Here is a 19,398-nt window from a genome sequence, read left to right on the forward strand (position 1 = left end):
ACAGCAGAACTCACCTCCCACTACAAAAAAAAACATGTCATCCATTATAGATCAAGTAGCCCCCTTGGAACTAAAAGAAAACAGGAACATCCCATCCAGATCTTGGTTCAACACAGACAACAGGCAACACACCTCCAAGCCCCCAGAATCCTATTTACAGGACTCCAAGGACTTGTGTGAAACTTCGCCAACTTCTTCAAAGAAAAAATAACCAAGATTGAGCTCTCACTGGACATCACCGTCAACCCTGTCTGCAAAGGCTTGCCCCCAGTGACAGTAGATTGCAGGCTCAAGCACCCCACAAAACCCTGGAAGTCTTTCAAGCCCATACCGGAAACTGATCTCCACCTCTAATCCAGCCTCTCACATCCTCGACCTGATACCCACCCAACTGACCAACAATTTGAAACTCTTCATAGCCCCGTTCTGGTGCAAGATCATAAACAGATCCCTGAGAACCGGTATCATACCAGAATGCCTCAACGTTAGCCATGTCACGCCACTATTAAAAAAAACAGACCTTGACTCCAAGGAACTGAATAACTTCAGACCTGTCTCCAATCTCCTCCTCCTATCCAAAATCCTTGAAAAATGCATCCTCCAACAACCGACTCAGCACATGGATAGCATCAACGTTCTTGACCCCCACCAATCAGGTTTCAGAAAAGGCTATAGCACCAAGACTGCGATCCTTAACATTACAGACGACATCCACAAATCCCTCAATACTAACCAATGTTGACTCCTCATTCTCCTAGACCTATTGGCAGCCTTTGACATGGTTGATCAACAAATTCTCATCAAGGCTTTGCAAGAAAGGATAGGTACTGATGAGGTGTTCCTACGCTGGTTCTCCTCCTCCTTACACAGCCGCTCACAAAGGATACAAATACAAAACTTTACCTCCGACCTACACCGCGTCAACATGGGCGTCCCCCAAGGTTCAGTGCTCTCACCTCAACTGTTCAACATATACATGGAACCCTTCACCACCCTACTCAAAAATGCTAACATCCCTTTCCACCTCAATGCAGATGACACCCAGAACTATCTAGAAAGCTTCTCCATAGATAGCATTCACAGACTAAATGTCACTCTAAAAGAAATCCAACATTGGCTGTCACTTAACCATTTAAAACGCAACCAAGATAAAACCAAAATTCTCCTAATCTCCAACAAAGAAGAGAACCCCCATATTTCATAATGGCTGAAAGCTTTGGATGCTCTTAACGGCAATCACACTCTGACCCACTCCGTAAAATCATTAGGAATCACCCTAGACTCGAAACTCGACATGGCTACACACACCAAGAACACCGCAAAGAGTGCCTTTGCCCACCTGAAGCTACTTAACAAAATATAACAATTCATTCCAAACAACGACCTCAAACAAGCCACCCAATCACTGGTGCTATCCAGACTCGGCTATGGGAATGCCACCCTCACCGGTACAACAAAATCTCACCTAGCTACCCTCAAAACTACTCTCAACGCAGCAGCTAGAATGGTCACTGGAATCAGGAAATACAACCACATTTCACCAGCATTCAGAGAACTAAAATGGCTCCCAGTCAAATTGCGTGCCAGTTTCAGAACTGCCTGCCTCACATACAAAGTCTACACACAGGAAATTCTGAGTATTTGGCTGCTAAAATCAAGAGGGCTCGTCAGACAAGGAACCTCAGGAGCTCCAGCACCGTACTACTTATCCCTATTAAAACAAGAAATAAAAAAACTGCAGCAAAGTTCTGCACCGGAAACGCGCCCAAAATCTGGAACGCCATCCCAGTCGGTATCAGGACTATCTTGTCCTTCACAAAATTAAAAAAACACCTAATTGTCCTTTTCCTCAACCTCTCCCTCCCAAACGAATAGCCGCCATCTAAACGCAAATTCCTGCTCATCATCTCTCCCAGACATTGTAGCTGTTAGACTTACCTCTTCCCTGCTATTTGACCCCTAACTACTCCTCCCCCTTGCCCCCCTAAGTGGTTCAACCCCAAGACAACGTGCACTCTATGAGGTTATCTCAGGACTCATGGTCTACCTCAATGCTGCTTAGCACACTTGGACTTCCGAACCTATATGTATAATACTGCTTTATTGTACAGAGATTGCTCAAAAACTGTTCTGAAATGCTCCGATACCCTCTGTCAGGCTAGCGCTATATGAAACTCCATAATAAATAAATAAATAATAAATAAATACATGTAAAAACAGTGCATTATATACTGTGATATCCACACCAAATTGCAAAAATCAGGACATTAACTTTAAAGTGTGATACAAGGTATTGTAGAGTGTAGAGTACAGTCATTAAATTGTAAATGTAATGTGTTAATGTCAAAGTAAATGCTTTGTCATCAATGGAGTGTATCATTGCACCTATTTCTTTCTTATCCAGCCCAATAGATCATGTGTTGTAACAATGGAAATATGGTTTCAAAGCCTATTTAGAAGCTATTGGAGAGTTTGTTTATAAAGATAAACACAAGATTGCCATCTTAAAACATTTTGTTTAGGGACGGAAGGAAGCATACTAAAACATTTACCACCAGTAACTGTGGATGAAGAAGATAGCAATGTATAAGAGATGGCTATGAGACAATTGGATATTCTTTACACTAAGAAAGTCTATGCAGTAGTATCTAGTCATACATTTTTGAGTAGAGGTCAAATGCCTAACGAATCCTTTGATGTTTTTATGAAGGATTTGAGAAATCTAGCAGCTAAATGTAACTGCGCAAACCTTCCTGATCAAAGGAAACGTACCAGATGGTACATAAGATAGATGATCAAAAATTACAGGAATAGCTGTTATCTGTAGAAGATCTTACTCTAGGAAAAGCTATAGATATAATTTTAAGAAATAAAGGGCCATTTATCACGAACGGCGCAAACATTATCGCTGCTTTACCGGCAGGAAACTGCTGTTAAAGCGTTGATAAGGGGCTTGATAATATGGTGAACAACTCTTACAACGCAACTTTTACATCGCAGAGCCTTTACAACGTAACCATTACAACGCAAACTATCACAACGCATTGCTCTGGGAGGCGCTCTAGGATAGGGAATAGGTTAATTTACTATCCAATAACCTTCCCTAGTGTCCACGGGGACTGGAGTTGGAATAGTAAATTAAACTATTCACTATCCAGCGCCCCAAAGCACTATGCGTTGTAATGGACTGCGTTGTAATAATTGCGTTGTAAAGGCATGCGATGTAAATGCATGCGTTGTAACGTCATACATCCGATAATATGCCCTAGAGAATTCCAATAGAAGCCCAGGTTTGTGGTCCTTGACACCAGAACCTGGGCTTCTATTGGAATTCTCTAGGGCATATTATCAAGCCCCCTATTGCCGCTTTAGCGGTAGTTTCCTGCTGGAAAAGCGGCGATAATGTTTGCGCCGTTCTTGATAAAATGGCCCAAAGTTGGGTATGAAAGAATTAGCTGTAACATCTATTACTGAATTACAGTTGGTAAAGAAGGCAAATTGGGCGAGGGAACACCCAATACTCAAAATCATGCTCAAGGCATAGATTCAAAAGAGTACACATGTTTTGAATGCTGGTTGGTAAATGACAAAACATGTCCAGCAATGGGACAAATTTGCAGGTACTGTAAAGCCAAAGGGTATTACGCCAGAATGTGTAAGAACAGAAACAAGAATAGGGATAATGGGGCTAAGGCATTCAAACAAAAATCTAACCACATCAAAGAGCTCCGTCAGAAATCAGATGGCATGTCAGATGAGTATATTTTGAGTATGTATGAGATTAATGAATAAAATGTGATGCTCCCTTCTGCGTCATTGGCATAGGAGGAAAAGAAATTAAAGTAATGGCTGATACTGGGGTTCATTAATTGGTGATGCATGGTTAAATGAAGTTCCAGAAATACAATTGATACATCCGGATACTAGACTGGTAAGATATGGTAACAGCCCAATTGAGTTTTTGGTATATTTTGCTTTAAAATTGAGCTACAAAGGCAAACGAATTAATGCAAAGATTTATGTAGCCAAAGAAGGATCTTGCTTGATGAGTTGGCCACAGCAAAGACATTTAATGATTACATTTGAGCCTAATCATCCTGAACTGTTGCGCCGCGGGCCGTGACACGACCCGCGACACTGCCCGTTTCCTTCTCGAGGGCTGTGCCCCTCCTTCCTCTTCGAGCGCCCGGCGGTGCGACACGGTGGCCTGCTGTTGCTGTGTTGGCATCATGGAAAGGACCCGCAACGCCTGCTGTGTTTCTCTGTCAGACACGCCGCAGACTTGAGCGGCGGCCCGTCCTTTACATCAAAGGCACCTTGCAATACCACAGTTCCCAGATTGGGACTGAGGTGTCCTGTGCCATTCTTGGCATTTCACTTACCTCTGTGATGATCTCCTTCCCTAGGGGCCATCTTGTTGCTTCTTCCTCCTACAGTCTTGCTCCCAGAAGGCATTGGGGAAAGACTATCATACCTTTCTAACATGGTGATCTTTTTACTCTGCACTTCACACCTTTTCCCTATCCAAGATGGCAACATCTCACCTCCTGTTCTTGTACGTCGCTTCCTGTTGTTTCTATATAAAAGGGACGGGAACTCTCCTTTCCTTGCGTTGCAACACTCCTTCCTGCTTGTGTGTCTTTGCTCCTGTTTGTTCCTTGGCTCCAGTTTTTGGTGTTCCTTTCTTTCTGTTGGTGCGCTGTTGTTCCTTGCGCCCTCTGCTCCCTATTGGCTTCCAGTATTCTCCTGGTTCTTCTTGGATTTCTGGATTTTCTGTCTCCTTGTCCTGTCATACATTCCTGGAGTCTCATTATAATCTGCGGTTTTTCACTCCATGGTTTTTTGATCTTTGGACTCCTTCTGTAGGGCACTGGCTGCTTAGACTTTATCATTGTCGCAGTACCGTGGCTACTGGAAAGGGTCACCCCTATCTCGGACAAACTAGGACTTACAAGAGCGGAAGCCAAGAACCATCCTAACGACTCAAGACTGGTAATAAAGATACCAAGCCTTGCATTGATCAAGTATTAGGATAAAATGATTCAATATTACAAATTAGTGTGAATACAACCGTGGAATGGGAAAATCAGCTTCCCAGAGTTTTCTCACCAAATGTAGCATTATTAAATAATGTTGTTCATAAGAACAAGTTAAAACAAAATGCAGTGCCTAAGGTAGACAAGATCAGAAACAGTCCTTTATCTATGAGGAAAGCCTTAAAGGAAGAATTAGAGAAACTGTCCAAAAAGCATATAATTGAAGAGATTGATTCTTCTGACTAGTAGTAGTGATACCCAAACCCCATGAGAAATTCAGAATATGTGTCAATTCTAGAGATTTTAATGAGTGTATGTGTGGGTAGATTGAACTCCATTGCCTAATATTGGAGATTTTTTTTGTTCACCCTAAGTTGGCAGGGTATGCCCAGACGCGGGTCCCTTGCTCACTTTGCCAGTGGATTCAAGCTAGCCTGGCTGATGACGGCTGATTAGCCAGAAACCGGTCCCAGGAGGCTTTTTTCCGGTCCAGAGAAGACATGTATTGGCAGTTCGGGCTGGACTGTTCCAATAGAGGCACAAGGTCAGACTGATTTGCATATGGCCATGTCTGAAGTGTGGTGGCAGAGTGAGCTAAAGAATGATAATGGATTAAACCCAAATTAGTTGACTGGGGGTGAGTGCTTGCAATGTTCAACACTCCGTCCATCATCCCCTTTGGGTTCACTTTGTTCAATTTTTAAGGGAACAGCAATATTCTCCATGTTAGATTGATCTAGTACGTACCATCAAATAGCACTACATAAAGATAATTAAAGTCTTTTATAACACCAGAAGGGGCATTCAGGTACAAGAGAATTCCATTTGGTTTACAACATACTAGTTTTTAAAAATACCAAAAAAAGAACATGCAGCGACTCTATGTAAGTATTGAACTATCTGCAAGACCAAGGATTGAGATTAAACAAGGATAAATGCAATTTTGAAATCGACTCAGTGGCTTATTTGGGCCATACAATTGGTAAAAACTGTGTTCTACCAAAACTTAGCTTTGTTAAATCAATAGAAGATGCACCAGAATCTCAAAATAAAGTTCATCTTCGATCATTAGGTTTGGCAGACTATTATGGTAAGTTAATTCGGCTATTCTCCAATGAGACAAAAACATGAGGAATCTGATGAAAAGAACAATGTACATAGAATGAAAAATGTAAATCTGAATTTTCACTGTTGGAAAATGAAATTTCTTCAGCTCCAGCATTGTCAGGCCTTCAATACTAAATTTGATTTCTTCATAGTTACCAATGCCTGTAATGTTGGAATTGGAGTAGTGTAATACAAGGTCACAAAAGCAAATTTATTACAATTGCATTTGCATCAAGACCATTATGCAGAGGTGCAGAACTAACTTACTGTCTGTCTTAAGTCTGTTTTAAGTTTGTCTTGAGTCAAACTTAAGATAAAATCCTAACTTTACTACTACTAAATGCCTTCTGTGAATACCAAAAGTAGTAAGTTTAGGATTTTGTCGTAAGCTAATTCTGTGAATCGGCCTCAAGCATTTACTTTACTGAGCAGGAGAGTTAAATCTGGCTCCCCGGCCGATCCTTTAAACCCTGCCCAGTTCAGGGACTCACTCTCTCTCTTCCTAGCCCCTTTGTGCCAGGTTGTTAACACCTCTTTCTCTACTGCTGTGGTCCCTGTGCTGTGGAAACAAGCAAAGGTATCTCCAATACTAAAAAAAAACTTCGCCTAACCCAGCTAAATTGGAAACATTTTGGCCAATTTCCCTCCTTCCTTGGGTGGCTAAGATTGAGGAGGCTCATGTTAATAACATACTAACGAGGTTCTTGAACACCAATAACATCCTAGATCCCTCCCAGAATGGTTTCCGCTCCGTCCACAGCACGGAGACTGTCCTCCTGACTGTAACAGAACATCTGCGGACCAGCCTTGATTCCGGTCATAAGGCGGCACTGATCTTGCTGGATCTGAGTGCCGCTTTTGACACGATTTCTCATGAGATTCTGTTGCGGCATCTGGAGGCAGCAGGTGTTGTGGGCCTAGCGCTGGAATGGTTCAGATCGTTCTTGACATAGAAATCATTCCGCGGTTGGCTCCTCCGTTTCTTTCCCAGACTCATGCCATCGGTCAGGGTGTGCCACATGAATTGGCGTGAGTCCCATATTGTTTAACCTATATGTTCAACCTTTCACAAAGATTGCCAGGAATATGGGTCTCACCATGGTTTTCGAATGCAAATGATACGCAAGTGGTGGTGGCCCTAGCTGATGATTCCATGCAGAACGCGGCTAGGTTTAGGAGCGGCCTGGCTGCCGTTGCAGAATGGATGACCACAAATTGCCTCCAGCTGAATGCTAACAAAACGGAAGTAATGCTCGTAGGGGAGGACAGGCGTCTTTGGAGTGAGCAATGGTGGCCAACTGCTCTTGGTAGTGCTCCCACCCCTAAGTTGGTGGTTAAGAACCTCGGGGTATGGTGGCGAATCAGACTGAGGTCATGCGTATGCAGCGTGTTTAAAACGCTGCCGTTAGAGCCCTGTTGGGGCTCCCGCGTACGTGCCCTTCTATGGATGCCATCCGGAGACTTCATTGGCTACCCATGCCCAACCAGATCCAATTTAAGGCTCTTTGCTTGTCTTTTAAGATCGTGAAGCTTGCTTCATCTGGCCTCTTAGTCAACTTTTAAGCCCCATATGTCCCAACTCGCCAGCTGCGCTCCTTGGGACAGCACCTGGTTAGAGTTCCACGAGTGAAGCGTCTTCGGGTCTGTGGTCTCTCTTTCCGCTACTTTGCAGCTAAGCTATGGAACTCCGTTCCTCTCCAGATTTGTAGCTTGGACTGCCTGCTGGATTTCAGGGAAAGCAATCAAAACTTTTCCCTTTCCTTCTGTTTAGTCTTTTATTGCTTTGCTGAATGTTGTAAGTGCCTTCTGGTTTTGTCCTTTAGTCTCTTGGTTCTTTCTGACGCTGGCAGAGCCGGGACGCCTCTTTGCTGAGGCAGCTGTGCGCTATATAAAATCAGATAACATAACATAACATAACATAAATAACGTGTGACCATCGATAGAGGTCATGCTAATGAATGTTACAGTACAGCAGCAGCAGAGAAAATGTGAGAGTAGAGGAAGAAGGTTAGAAACCAGAAAAGAAAAAGGCTTTTTTCCTCCTCTCCTCTTCTCCTTCCTTTAAAATGGCATTTCTATAGAGCCCAGTTTGTTTCCTGAATGAATATTTTAGTTGAACACTGAGCCAGCTAAAAAGGAGGTTATAACAATAAGAAATACCTGTTTCTAATACATTTTGTAAGATACTCATTAGAACCGTTTTCCTCACTTTACATTCAAGATTTAGTTTTAATTTTGGCTTTTGGAATTTGATTATGAACTTCAAAGGGTTTTATGTACATACTAAAAAAAATATATTCTCTTAGGTCAACTCGTTCGATATGCTTGTTGAAATTGGAAAGATTCAGAGACGCAGGCCTGTTGTTCCTGAAGCACAATTGGAAATCCAATTTCCTTTGGACCTTCATGAAAGTAGAAAAAGATTGTTGATTGGAGCCTCCATCTTCATAGTAAGTTGATATTGCACTCCTGGTCCTATGAACGGTGTATATATCTAAGGTCCATGGAAGTAACAGTATTGTTTATATTTTATATCCAAGATTTTGATCATTTATAGGTCCATTTTAAATATATTTATTAATTCACCAGAACAAATATATGATTTACAACTGAGATCACAACAAAGGTGTTAAAATATTGATTTATATATTTTGTGCAATTGTAGTACATATGATGTATCCATTGATGCCTTGGCACAGGAGAGAGTCTCTTTTCGGGGTATCTGGACTCTTCTATTCCAGGTGAAATCCTTTGCTGGTCTGCTAAGCCCAACAAAACATTTTCTGAACAATGGGTCATCTTGGCCTGTTGTTGTAGACTTGTGGTCCATCCAGGTGAGACTTTGCTTTGCGTGGTGCAAGTGACACTCTGGGACATGACTTTGTCAATGCTATCTCAGATAATCTAACAAAATAGAGAGATAAAGTGCCCACAAAGGATCAGGGATGGTGTTGAATCACTCAATGTGCCCCTAAATGGCAATTCAACAAAAATTAACCAAGTATCATTTACTTAAATAACTTCCTCAAGTCATTAACCCTTTCCCTGCTAGTGTTCCTTCAATGTGCTTTGCCTTTTTTGGGCTATTTGAGGTATTTCGCGCTTAGGTCCCCATAACATTTTGTCCACATAAGGTATCCACGCCAAATTTGCATACTTTTTTTCAAACATCCTGAGGATTCTAAAGGTACCCAGGGTTTGTGGATTCCCATGGAGGGAACCGAGACTTTAGCCAAAATACAGATACATGTTTTATTTTTTGGGGAAAATGTGGAAAAGATGCTACAGAACAAAGTGTCTGTTTTTCCCCTGCAAATGGTATTAATGAAAGGTTTACAGTGCTAAAATCACCATCTGCTAGCTTTCAGGAACAGTCAGACGTTTGTCAGAAAACCAAACTGTTGTTTAGGTTTTGGCATTTTAATGGGATATAACATATTTTCCCACTTTTTGGTAATTTCAACCTCTTTCCAGTCAGTGGTAGAAATGAGTGTGAAACCAATAATGGAACCCCGAAAGCTATACGTTTCCAAAAAGTACACAAAACTCTAAATTCAGAATGGGATATTTTGTGTAGACCCTTCAAGGTTTTCCTATAGAAAGTAGCAGTTGAAATAAATAAATATTGAAATTGAGTTGAACAAAACAGTGCCTACCGATTTACCTGTAACTTCTCTTAAATATGACAGATTGTTGAAAGCAATATACTGTCATGTCTGCTGGACCCTTCTGGTTGCAATGATATGTAGGGCTTGTAAGTTCACCAAGAACCCGAAGTACCCAGAGCCAATATCTGAGCAGCACCATGCAATGGGTTTTCATTGTGTACCGGGTAAACAGCACTTCATTTTGTAAAATATATAGAGTGAAATTGGTTATCAAGGAAGCCTCTGTATTTCTGAAATGAGAACAAGATATGGAGTTTAGAAGCAGTAGTAATATGCACATCTATGAAATTGTGGGTACCCATGCTAGCATGTGAATCAGAGGACATTTTTCAATATGACAATTTTTTTACACACTGGCTTACATTTGGAAGGCAGAAATGCATAGAAAGACAATTGGTACTCACACTTGTTCTACTATTATGTTGTCCCATAAGTCTCCCTTTAAATTGGTACCTCACTTGTGAGGGTAGGCCTAGTGACTGCAGGAGGAAATAGCCCAAAACTTAATGTGGAGACATCAAAGTTATCTATCACAAAATGACCTGCTTTAGCAAGGGAGTAACATGTGTTTTTGGTCCTGGGCTCGGCAGCCATCTAGTGAAACCTACCAAACCACAGAAATTTCTGAAAACTAGACACACGGGGGAGTCCAGAGAGGTGTGGCTTGCATCAATACCCCAATGTTTGCCTACGCAGAATGTCTTGCAAACCTCAAATGTAGCTAAACAAAATCAAAATGTCCCCCATTTCTTTGTGGGAAAGTTGTGGGTTCACCAGGGTGACACTTTTCCTACCACCCAGTGTTTCTCCTGGTCTCCTGATAGAAATGGTACCTTACTTGTGTCGATGGGCCAAGTGCCGTTGACAGGGAAGGGCCCAAAATGTTTTGTGGAGACATCAAATTTTCTATCACAAAATGACCTGGTTTTCCAGGGTGGGCACCTGCATTCTTGGTCACAGGCTTGGCGGCCACCTAGGGAAACCTACCAAACTCAGACATTTCGGAAAACTAGACACCCCGGGATTCCAGAAATGTGTGGCTTGCGTGGATCCCCCAAATGTTTCTCGGCCAAGGGCCCCTGCAAACCTCACATTTACCAAACAAATCGCATATCTAGCACATTTCTGTGTGGGATCACATCACTGGCACAAAGTCCCTGCCTCCCAGTGTTCCCCTCTATCTCCCAAGTAAAATTATACCTTATTTGTGTGGTTGCCCAAAGCAGAGTCAGCCTAAAAACATACAAAGAAAACCTGTGATTATCAGCTCGCTGTGATATTCCCTCAATCTCAACACATTTTTGGCTCTTCCCTGTCACAGGCACTTGGCCCACCCACACAAGTGACATATAATTTTACTCGGGAGACCAAGGGGAATGGTTGGTGATAATAAAATTGTCCCAGAGCAGGAATCCCACACAGAAATGTCCGTTAAAGGTGATTTTTTAGCTAAATTTGAGATTTGCATGATAATCTGGGTAGAAAAACGTTAGGGGGATCCTAGCAAGCCACACTTCCATGGACTACCCAGGTGTCTAGTCTTCAGAAATGTGTGGGTTTGGTAGGATTCCCAAGACAACTGACAAGTCCCGCACCAGAAATGCACAGGCCTCCCTGGCAAAATCGGGTTGTTTGTTGATTGATAATTTTGATGCCTCCACAAAACATTTGGCCCCATCCCTGTTGGGGGCAATTGGCCCACCCACACAAGTGATGTAACATTTTCATTGGGAGACCTGGTGATCCCACAGCTTTTCCACAGAGAAATGTGAGGATTATTTTTTGGGCTAAAGTTTAACTTTGTACGACATTCTGGGTAAGAAGACATTGGGGAATTAATGAGATCCACACCTCTTTGGACTCCTCCGGGTATCTAGTTTTCAGAATTGTCTGGGCTTTATAGGTTTCCCTAGATGGCCGCTGAGCCCTGGACCAAAAACGCAGATGAATCCATTGCAAAACCAGGCTGTTTTGTGATTAACATTTGTGATGCCTCCACAATACATTTTGGGCCCTTCCCTGTCACAGGCACTTGGCCCACTTGCACAAGTGAGGTACCATTTGTATTGGGAGACCTCGGGAAATGCTGGGTGGTAGGAAATGTATGCTGGCCCGGTGATCCCACCACTTTTCCACACAGAAAGGTGAGGACAATGTGATGTTTTTGCTAAATTTGGGGGATCCATGCAATCCACACCTCTGTTGACAGCCCCAGGTGTCTACTTTTCAGAAATGTCTGTGTTTGGTACGTTTCCCTAGATTGATTGCGAGCCCAGGACCAAAACACAGAAGCCCCCTTTGAAAAACAGTTTTTTTTTGTGATATATCAGGGTACACTTTCGATTTTGCTCCCAGGTTTGGCGGCCAACTAGGGAAACCTAGACACCCCTGTTTCATAAAATCGAGTCTTGTGGGCTTTCTGCCCCCTCTCCATCTGTCTTCCAGGGGACAGAAAGACTGTCCCTTTTTGTTTGGGGTGGAGGATTGGCATGAACATTTTGGACAGCCAAGCCCTACATATTAAAAAAAGAAAAGAAAACCCTGGTGCCTAGTATCCTTCCTACCCCCATGGGGCAAATCAGGGGCTATTGCCCCCATTCGCTCCCCAAGACGGGAAGACTGACTGATTATGCCAATAGACATTTGGGGGGAGAAAAGACCCTTGCCCAAGGGCCCTCTCCTCCCTCCATATTGTCTAGTGGTGGATCTCTGCATGGGGATCACCCTTCTGTGGTGATCCCCAAGCAGGGATCCACTAGGGAAGAGTACCAGTGGAAAGGGACGATTCTCCCCTTTCCAATGATACCTCTACTGTTTGTTTCAGTGCTCGGGGCTGAGATAGCTCTGCGAGCACCAAAGCAGTGAAAGGAAAATGAGCCAATCGGTTAATTTCATTTTCAAAGTATTGACGCCATTGTGCGCAATGCGGCTGTATCGTCATTACACTAAAAAACAAAATATGCCTCTGGAGGTTGGGGAAGCTCTTCCCCAGTTCATGAGGCCGAAAAACAAAAAAAGGAAATCACTCTGCTGTAATTTGGCGGTCATGTGTAGAGGACAGAATGCTTCCGTTCTCAGCACATACCCACTGTGGCCGAGGCCGAAAGCATTCTGTCATCCACACAGAAGAGGTTAAAACGTAACCCATGAAGGTTTATTAAAAATAATTCAAGAGCATTACAAAGGAAAACATAATAGTTAATCAGTTTACAAAGAGAATTGTCATAAGGCTCATTCGAATGCATCAGTAGAATTACATGAACCTCAAGACGAGAATATATTAAGTTACAAAGTTTGGTTCCAAAGGTGGGTAGTCAGAAGACTGGCTCACCTCAAAGATTTATAATTTTTTTAGGAAAGTGTCCAATAGAAGTCAATGGAAATTCCATAGTAAGCATAGGGGAAGCACATGCAGCAAGAACTGATAAATCACAGTACAGAATTAAACAATGCCACCTAATGCCACCAGTCTAGCACTAGCCCTAATTGCATATATTCGAACCTAAGGTCATTGTAGGTAACATAACAAATCTAGTTACATAAACAATGACTGTCTTATAAAGAATGACACAGGCAGGAAGAGCCTTTGAAAGCAAGAAATGGTTTCCTCCATGATTCTTTAAGAACAGCATGTCAATACAAACTCTCTGTATCCATTTTGGTCATGTCCATTGGGGAAACAACCTTCACAACGTGGTCAGTAGACCGCAATAACTTCACAAAATGTTTGTTAAAACGACTGCGTTGTTAGAACGCGATGCCATTATTGCGCAAGTCATTATATCGACTTGCAATAGATGGCAATCTAACATAAGGAATAGTATAATTTACTATTCCAACCCCTTCCCTACTGTTGTGTAGGCTGTTGTTGGAATAGTAAATTATACTATTCCTAATGTTAGAGCGCCATCTACTGTAAGTCGATGTACTGACTTGCGTTGTAATGGCCTCTTGTTCTAACAACGCGGTCATTGTAACCACCGCGTTGTTAACCCCTTCGCTGCTGATGACGAGCTCAGCTCGTCATCAGTCACGGGTGGCGTGTGCTGATGACGAGCTGAGCTCGTCATGTAACGCGGCTTCTAGAAAAAAGCCGCACAGCGCAAAAATCGCCGCAGCAGCGATGCGGTTAAGGAACGTTATATGATTGCATGCGTTGTAGCATGCTATATTCTGTGCATTGTCAGAGTAATAAATTAAAACATACATCATGGTTGTCTTAAAATCCAAGAAGTAGGTTAGGCTTTGTTTGGACCTAGTTTGGCCAAACACAGGCAAGTGCATTTCTGCCAAGTGCAGCATTCTCTTTTTGGTGCAGAATGTTCATAACGTTTAGTACACATCTTATTAAATCAAAATCAACTCACACAACTTCATACAATGGGTGTCACCCATACACCGACTCATGGACTCTTGCTCAGTGGTATGAACTTGGGCCTCCAGGTTGGTTAGAAATTTCACTTTTGGCAGCCCAGTCACAGGAACGCACAGCAGACTCTACCCAAGATCCATAACTTGAGGAGATCGAACGAAACCTTGTAGTCGGAGCCCAGCAGGCAGCATCGAAGGAGTCCAAGCGCATGGCCACAGAATTTGCCTATCTACCTGCTTGGTAATGCCCATGCAACCATCCCTCACTAACGTTTGTCAACTTATCACCGCATTAATGTGGTCACAGTTTGCCTGTAGTTCTGAATCGCTTCACAGTCCCCAGCATGTTGCTTGTGTAAAAAGAAGATTGTTGGTTCCTGTACGCTGTTTGCAATCAAGATCTACGTAAGAGAGCGCACTCACCATCATGAGCAGCATTGGTATTTTTGCTTCCTCAAGCTGATCGATGATGTGTTGTAATAGGCTGGCACACATTACGTTCTGTGATAGTGGTGTCAATGCAAAGTAAATGCTCTGTAATAATGCTTAATAAAGCACTCCTGATTTATTTGCAGAGCAGTAATGTTACAGTGCATTTACTTTTCATTCTTGTTGCATTAATGTAAAAAACACAGGCTCTGCAACAGTACTGCTCTATAGATAAATGAGCAGCACTGTTTTATTGAGAGAGCAGTACTGTTACAGTGCATTCACTTTTATTTCGTGAAACAGGAATGAAATCTAAATGCTCTGTGATAGTACTGCTACGCAAACATACCAGCACTATTGAATTATTCACGGTGCATTACTATTGTAGAGTATTATTTTTCATTCTTTTGGCACTAACACAAACTCAGTGCTCTGTAACAGTACTGCTTAGAGGGGGAGCGTTAGCAAATTAATAGATAGAGCCAAGCGAAAGGTCTACCTTGGCCTGAGCCCTAGCACAAACAGACTCATCAAACATTTACCATGTAAATCTAGAAGCAAACTCCATGTAAAAATATGGGAAAGGTTCTTAAGCAATGTAAAAGTTTATTTCTTTAACAATTGAATTGTTGTTACCCCAGTATATTAAGTTATTTCTCTGCATTGACTGTCACTGATTAGAAGTGGTAATTTCAGAAACATTACCCAGTTTTTGAAAGTTTTTTGCTTGCTTGTGTGGGCGCTGTCTCTCAGATAATGTGCACGAGTGAGACAAAGAACCCGGTGCTGGGCCAGGGGCAATGTTGTCCCCAAAAATAGATGGGACTAGGTGTCCCTAAATCCAAAATTCAAAACAACATTTAACAATACATACAGTAAGTAAATAAGACTGACTCATAAAGTGAGTTTGAGATCAGTAATTTAGGGGAACCACGAAGGTTTATTAAAAGAATAAAGTGCACTATAGAGGGGAAATGTATAGTCAGATTCAATAAATCAGTCATCGGAAATTAATTTCCATGGAGAATAGCAATTAAAATAGATGTAGCAATGAGCAAAATCGAGAATATGCAACAAATTAGTAGAAAACAGGGCAGCATCCATAGAGGCGCAGAAAAGAGTCTGGTTCACCCAAAATCATTTTTTTTTTAGAAGATGTCACAAGGAAAGTAATGCAAATCACAAAGTCATTATAGGGTTTGCAAATGTAACAATGTAATAATGAATACAGCATTATAAAACTTCATATAGTACCACCATCCTAGCACTATCACTCTAACTGAATAATTATTCTTCTCTTCTGACCTAATGTCATTGGAGGTGTTAGGACAAATTTGGCTACATAAACAATGGGAGTTCTCATAGGTGATTAGCCTACAGTAAACGAACAGGAAGAACCTTCAAAAGTATTAAAGACTTCCTCTGCAGTTCTTCGAGAACTGCATTCAGCACATAGCAACAGTGCACATTTTGTTGTGTGCGGTGTCATTGAGAAATATAAACACACAATGAATATTTTGAAGCAGCATCCATTAAAATACAAGATGGAGTCGAGGCCTATTTGGTTCGAAGTTTGGACCATGCCAGGTAAACATGGTGCTGTACATCACATCATTGTCGTTTTAATTGCTGAAGATTCATGTTAAGCAAATATGATTCAAATCAGGAAAAAGCCTTCACACTTGCTTGAACAGCACTTTACTCTAGGCATATACATTCAGGCAGGGACAGGGGCCATTTGGCAAAGTGTCTGGTGCCAGAATTGGAAGTTGTTCGTGAGAGAAGTGCGCTGTTCCAGTGGACCAAGCTGGCAGCCTATTTTATTATTATTACTTTTGCTTTTACTAATTAAACACTGACTGTATGGGATAGCTGCGAATTTCCCTTACTGACAGGAGGCAGGATGGAGAGTGCCTGTTAGGAACTGTTTATCAGGATGTATGTTGCATGTATATGAATGGCCAGTTGACTGGAAAATGCCTAAGGCCTGCCAGGATGCGAAGGCCATTTGAATTTGCAGACGGAGGAGTACTACCTAAGGCAGTTCTGCTGGGGCAGCTCCAAGCAGTGTTATTGTGGTGGGATTTGTATGAATGTCTTATTCAAGGCTGCAATAAGAACACAAAAGAGGAAAATTCAATAACTGGACATATTAAATTAGGCCCAGCTGAGTCGTACTTGATGGTTGAATTGGGAAGCTCATACTCCATTAATCTAGTAGCGGAGATGCTGTTTCTTGCTGGGGTGTTTGTCTGCTAAAGACAAACATCCACCCCCAGTCACAAGGATCTGGGTTTAGTACATCGTTCTTTTGCTCACCACACCACCCTAGTTTGGAACTTTGGAGCCAGCCATATGCAAATCAGTCTTGACCCTGTTTCTTATGGGAACAGTCCAACCCGAACTGCCCAGCTAGGTCTGCCCTGGACCACAAACAAGCATCCTAGGACCGGTTTCAGGGCATCACCCTTAATCAGCCAGTCTAGCTTCAATCCAGTGGTGTGGTGAGCACGGGACCCACGTCTGGGCATACCTTTCCCATTTAGGGCAACATATGCAAAAGAAACAATTGATGGGCGGACTGCTGAACAATGCAAACATTCACCCCCAGTCACAAGGATCTGGGTTTAATCCATCGTTCTTTGAATAAACCAGCTCTTCCACATCGAGTGTTTGCTGTGTTTAATTCTAACACTCACCACAACACCCCAGTTTGGACCCAGCCATATGCTTTTATTTGGCCACTTCGGGGGCACTTGCCATCTTGCTGCATCACCCTGGTGGGACTCCAGTCCCAGGGTGCACCCTCTGATTCCCACCTGCACAGCTGCAAGCCCGCTGTTCACCCTGGTGGTACTACAAGTTCCAGGGTACAACAGCACTCCTTCCGGCTGCCGTTGAGGGGGAAGCACCTACACCTCGCTCAAAGCGATGCCTCTTCCCCCGCAGCACGGGACGCTGTTTCTTGCCAGAGCTTTTGTTTGGCCGCTTCAGGGGCACTTGCCTTCCTGCTGCATCACACTGTGGGACTCCAGCCCCAGGGTGCATCCTCTGATTCCCGCCTGCACCGCCTCAAGCCTATTGCTCACCCTGGTGGGACTACAAGTCCCAGGGTGCAACCGGACTTGTTCCTGCTGCCCCTGATGAGGGGTGGTGCCAACACCTCGCTCAAAGCACTGCCTCTTCCCCCACGGCACGGGACGCTGTTTCTTGCCGGGGCTTTTGTTTGGGTGCTTTGGGGGAATTTGCCATCTTGCTGCATCACTCTGGTGGAACTCCAGTCCCAGGATGCACCCTCTGAGTCCCGCCTGCACAGCCGCAAGCTCGCTGCTCACCATGCTGGGACTACAAGCCCCAGGGTGCAACCGGACTCCTTACCGCTGCCACTGACGAGGGGGAGGCACCAACACCGCACTCAAAGTGCTGTCTCTTCCCGCGCGGCACGGGACGCATGCGGGACATGCCCAGACAAAGCCCAGGCCAAGGGCCGGCCTGTCCTTGCCCGTCATTGCCAGGAAGAGGCAGGGTAGGGCCTCCCCTCTTACACCTGGCTGCCCGTTGCCTACAGCAGGTTGACACTTGACATTTGAGGTACTGTGCCGTTGTATCTCTTCCCTTTCCATCTGTTTGCTCTGGGCAAGGTATGGACCTGTACTCAACTTATTATAAGCAAACTGAGATTGTCTGCTGACCCACTCCACATTATTGTTACTAACTATTGATGCTCATTGCTTGCTTTTACTTCTGTCATTCCCTGGGTCCCGTTCCTGTCAAATTAGCCACCTCCTTGCGGTAGCTCTCTCTTCTTGTTTTAAAAGCGTTTTTTAGTAGTGGGGGGAGGTTATGGAGGCACACCCTGCCTTGTGATGCTTGGAGAATAAATCCCCCTGCATTGTTTTAATCTCTCATCTACTGGACTACATCCCATTAATTGTGTGACTGCGTAGGCTACTTGCTATCTACTGAGCTGGGCGTCCGCACCATCATTACTCTTCTTGGCTACTTTGTTACACATTGCTGGAAAAGGGATATGTTGTAACTAGTTTCCATCTGGCTTTGTCTACATCCCACGACCCCCAAGGCTCAAGGTTCGAGGAATCGGCAAGAGAAGAACCATGGAAGGTACCAGTGGTGGACAAGCGGGGAAAGGGAAAAGATTAGAAAATTGACGGAACATCCAGGCAGTAATTGCGTCCTAGATCACATCGATAGTTTGATTAGCGAGTGGGAAGGCATTTAAAATGCAGAACTAGCCATTCCTTTAAGCGCCTCTTCTGACAAACCATCTCCCGGGAACACTAGCCCCAGTTGTTCACCTGCCATCCCAGCAATGTTTAAAAAAAACACTCTCAAAGGGTACTCCTTCATTCAATTTGGAGGCACCGTCTAGCACTGTGAGGGTTCACTCTCCCTTTACTAATTCCCATAATTCCTCTAGTACTACGTCATCGCAGCCAGAATCCATTACCTCATGTGCAAACAGGTTTGCTCCTTTATTGGACCAGTCTGATCACCCCAAGGAAGATATTCCCCAGCAGCCTCCTGAGATCACTAATGCTATTGCATCAGCACAAAATCCAGAACCCCAGAACACCCATCAATTTACTAATATAATTAGGGCCGAAATAGGTACTATGCTATCTATGATTGAGGGCCTTACTACCCTAGTTACATCATTAATGTAGAATGGCTCACCTCCCCAATTATATGCTAATCCTGGGTTAGGAGCTCACACGCAAACCATTTGTAACCCTCACAGGCCCCACCAGGCAGTCATCATTGGAAGG

At 43.3% G+C, this 19,398-nt stretch overlaps 1 protein-coding gene across 1 annotated transcript in view; it reads left to right on the forward strand.

Annotated features, from left to right (window-relative positions):
• The window catches only part of LOC147712428 (uncharacterized), a 168,486-nt gene that overhangs the window by 70,083 nt on the left and 79,005 nt on the right, over positions 1 to 19,398 (forward strand). The window contains exon 4 of the mRNA XM_086919652.1: positions 8,450 to 8,593. Within this exon, the coding sequence (XP_086775778.1) occupies positions 8,450 to 8,593 (144 nt within the window). The remainder of the gene's footprint in view (positions 1 to 8,449; positions 8,594 to 19,398) is intronic.

Source organism: Lissotriton vulgaris, chromosome 5 (assembly GCF_964263255.1).
Source record: "Lissotriton vulgaris chromosome 5, aLisVul1.2, whole genome shotgun sequence".
NCBI lineage: Eukaryota > Metazoa > Chordata > Amphibia > Caudata > Salamandridae > Lissotriton > Lissotriton vulgaris.